General features: G+C 56.1%; 1 protein-coding gene across 1 annotated transcript; it reads right to left on the reverse strand.

Annotated features, from left to right (window-relative positions):
* Positions 1-2,037: 2,037 nt before the first annotated feature.
* On the reverse strand, positions 2,038-2,919 carry LOC133282352 (olfactory receptor 14J1-like; the record flags this gene model as incomplete). Its single annotated transcript, XM_061478373.1, has 1 exon — positions 2,038-2,919. A coding segment is annotated over exon 1 (882 nt), but the record flags the coding sequence as incomplete, so codon positions are not given.
* Between the last annotated feature and the right edge of the window lie 288 nt (positions 2,920-3,207).

Below are 3,207 nucleotides of genomic sequence, written 5' to 3' on the forward strand. Positions count from 1 at the left end.
CCCGTCGGCTGGGGCCCTGTATCCGGGTCCCCGCTAGTCGTGGCCCTGTATCCCGGGTCCCCGCTAGTCGGGGCCCTGTAATCCGGGTCCCCACTAGTTGGTGCCCTGTAATCCGGGTCCCCGTCGACCGGGGCCCTGTATCCCGGGTCCCTGCTAGTTGGTGCCCTGTAATCCGGGTCCCCAGCGACCAGGGCCCTGTAGTCCGCGTCCCTGTTCCGGCGCCATTTGTAAGCGGCGAGGAGAAGCAGACAGGCCAACCCGATATGGGTGATAAGCAGCTTCTACTTTATTTGTGACGCAGTTCACACATATATAGGAGTGGTATTCAGCCACTCCTTCTTGGCATAACAGTATTGGTTAGCCCCCACAGCCTCCTCCACATTCTCCTCCCACGTCCGGTCTCCGGCCACCTGTGGGGGCCACCCCCTGCCTTGCTTGCACAGTCCTCCAGAACTCTATGGTCCTGCTCTTAGAGTCATTCTGCAACAGGAAACTTCTCAGATAGCCTCTGGTTTGTCCAGGGCCTGCAGCCACACTCCAGGAACACCTACTCCTCCTCCACCTACAGACACCAACTGCTCTCCATTGTTGGGCTCCGTCATGCTTGTAAGGATTTGTTAAAGCCCTGAACCACCACCTTGCTTCTTGCTGACTTCCCTCCACCCTCTCTCACCTCCCTACACACTGCTCATTGCCACCAGTAACTAACTGAAGAGTTAAGAAGCTCTCAAGGCTTTCCTCAGGGGCTGACCATGTTTCTATATTCACCATTGATGAATCCATTGAGTGCCAGGTGTGAGGTTCCTGCAGAGGCTGAGATGCCCCTGGGCAGAGCCCTGCTGCTGGGAGGGGTGTGCAGGGCAGAGCTGAGCACACAGCCCATGGCATGGGCTCTGGGGGCACTGAGAAGGGGCAGAGCTGGGCACAGAGCAGCAGCTCCTGGCAGGGACAGCTCCAGGCAGCAGACACATGGGCAGGGAGGGGGGGAACCTGATGCAGCACTTGCCTGAGCCTATTGGAACAAGGTTTCTTTCTGTCCTGACTGAACCTCTCCTCTGTCACTATCCCCCACTGCCTTTTGTCCTCCCACCAGGCATCATGGTGAGGAGCCTGGCTCTGTATTCTCCATGTCCTCCTTGCCGCTACAGGCAGCCAGTCCCCAACAGCCTTCCCTTCCCAAGATCTCAGGTCCCCATCAGCCTTCCCTTCTCCAGGATAGACAAGCCCAGCTCCCCCAGCCTCCCCCCACAGGCACCGTGATCCAGTCCCTGTCTGTCCTGAGGGCTCATTACTAAACCCACTCTTGCTTACCAATAGCTTTCCTGAGTTGGGGATGTGAAAACTGGATGGAGGATTCCAGATCACCCCTTCCCTTGTTCTCCTGCCGTGCTCCTGCTCATACAGCCCACGATGCTGCTGTCCTCCCTTGCTGCCTCCTGTCCAGCTCCTGCCCACGCAGACCTTTCCCATGGGCTGTTCTCAGCCAGGCAGCCCCAGCCTGTGCCATTGCTGGGGAGCTCCCTGCAGGGACCCCTGTGTCCCCTGCTCCCCTGCCCAGGACACCCTGAGAGCTCTGCACCCCGCCCCCATGCCATCCCATCTCCCCACACCAGCACAACAGCCCTGGCCCGTGGGCTCCCCAAGAGCTCTTCCTGCTGCAGGCACAGAGCAGCCATCCCACAGCTGGAGCAGCCAGAAAGCTGCTTTCATTCCCCTTCATTCCTGACATGTGAGGACGTATCACAGAGAAGAAGTTGCTGCAGGATCATTTATTTCCCTTAAGTACAATCAGAGACCAGAGTGACACAAAGTCTGTGGGTCACACAACACGAGTGGGAACTTAATTAGGAGGAGATGAAAACTGACATTTCGATGAACACAACATCATCACAGATTGAAATAGGAAAACAAATGTAAAGCAGGAAAGACAGACATGGCCTGTCATGACCTACACTGGAAACCCTTTCCAGGATAAAACAAGCAGCGTATATCTGCTGAAACACATCTGGTCACCAGCTTCCTCACAGCATCCTTCAGCTCCTGATTCCTCAGGCTGTAGATGAGGGGGTTCACTGCTGGAGGCACCACCGAGTACAGCACTGATACCACCAGATCCAGGGATGGGGAGGAGATGGAGGGGGGCTTCAGGTAGGCAAAGACAGCAGTGTTGACAAAGGGGGAGAGAACGGCCAGGTGAGGGAGGCACGTGGAAAAGGCTTTGTGGTGTCCCTGCTCAGAGGGCATCCTCAGCACGGCCCTGAAGATCTGCACATAGGACCCCACAATAAAAACAAAACAGCCAACAGCAATCAGGGCAGCAACCACAAGAAGCCCAACTTCCCTGAGGTAGGAGTGGGAGCAGGAGAGCTTGAGGATCTGGGGGATTTCACAGAAGAACTGCTCCACAGCATTGCCTCGGCACAGGGGCAGTGAAAATGTATTGGCCGTGTGCAGCAGAGCACTGAGAAAGCCACTGCCCCAGGCAGCTGCTGCCAGGTGGACACAAGCTCTGCTGCCCAGGAGGGTCCCATAGTGCAGGGGCTTGCAGATGGCCACGTAGCGGTCGTAGGACATGACAGTGAGGAGAAAATACTCTGCTGAAATGAAAAAGAGAACAAAAAAGAGCTGTGCAACACAACCTGTGTAGGAGATGGCCCTGGTGCCCCAGAGGGAATTGGCCATGGATCTGGGGACAGTGGTGGAGATGCAGCCCAGGTCCAGCAGGGAGAGGTTGAGGAGGAAGAAGTACCTGGGGGTGTGGAGGTGCTGGTCACAGGCTGTGCTGGTGATGATGAGGCCGTTGCCCAGGAGCGCAGCCAGGGAGATGCCCAGGAAGAGCCAGAAGTGGCAGAGCTGCAGGTCCCGTGTGTGTGCGAATGGCAGGAGCAGGAACTGGGTGATGGAGCTGGCGTTGGACATCTGCTGCCTCTGGGCATGGGGCAGTGTCAGAGGAGAAAAAGGCAGTGACAGGTTAGGACAGGAGGGATGTCAGATACAGAAGTTCAGTTCACACACGACTCTGAGCACATTATAGGAGGACAGGAGAAGCTCAGTGTCATCACCAGTGATGTCATTATACTGCTGAGGCTTCTTCCTAGGTACAATCAGAAAAGCATTGCATCAGGCAAAAAGTCTCAGTTCTTTGCAGCTTAGTACGTAGCCTAGGAGCTTCACTCCTTTCCTATTTGTCCTCTGCTTACACTTGCA

Source organism: Pezoporus flaviventris, unplaced genomic scaffold (assembly GCF_033815535.1).
Source record: "Pezoporus flaviventris isolate CSIRO_AGI_PZ_B2104156 unplaced genomic scaffold, CSIRO_AGI_Pfla_v1 ptg000116l, whole genome shotgun sequence".
In the NCBI taxonomy this organism is placed as follows: Eukaryota; Metazoa; Chordata; class Aves; order Psittaciformes; family Psittacidae; genus Pezoporus; species Pezoporus flaviventris.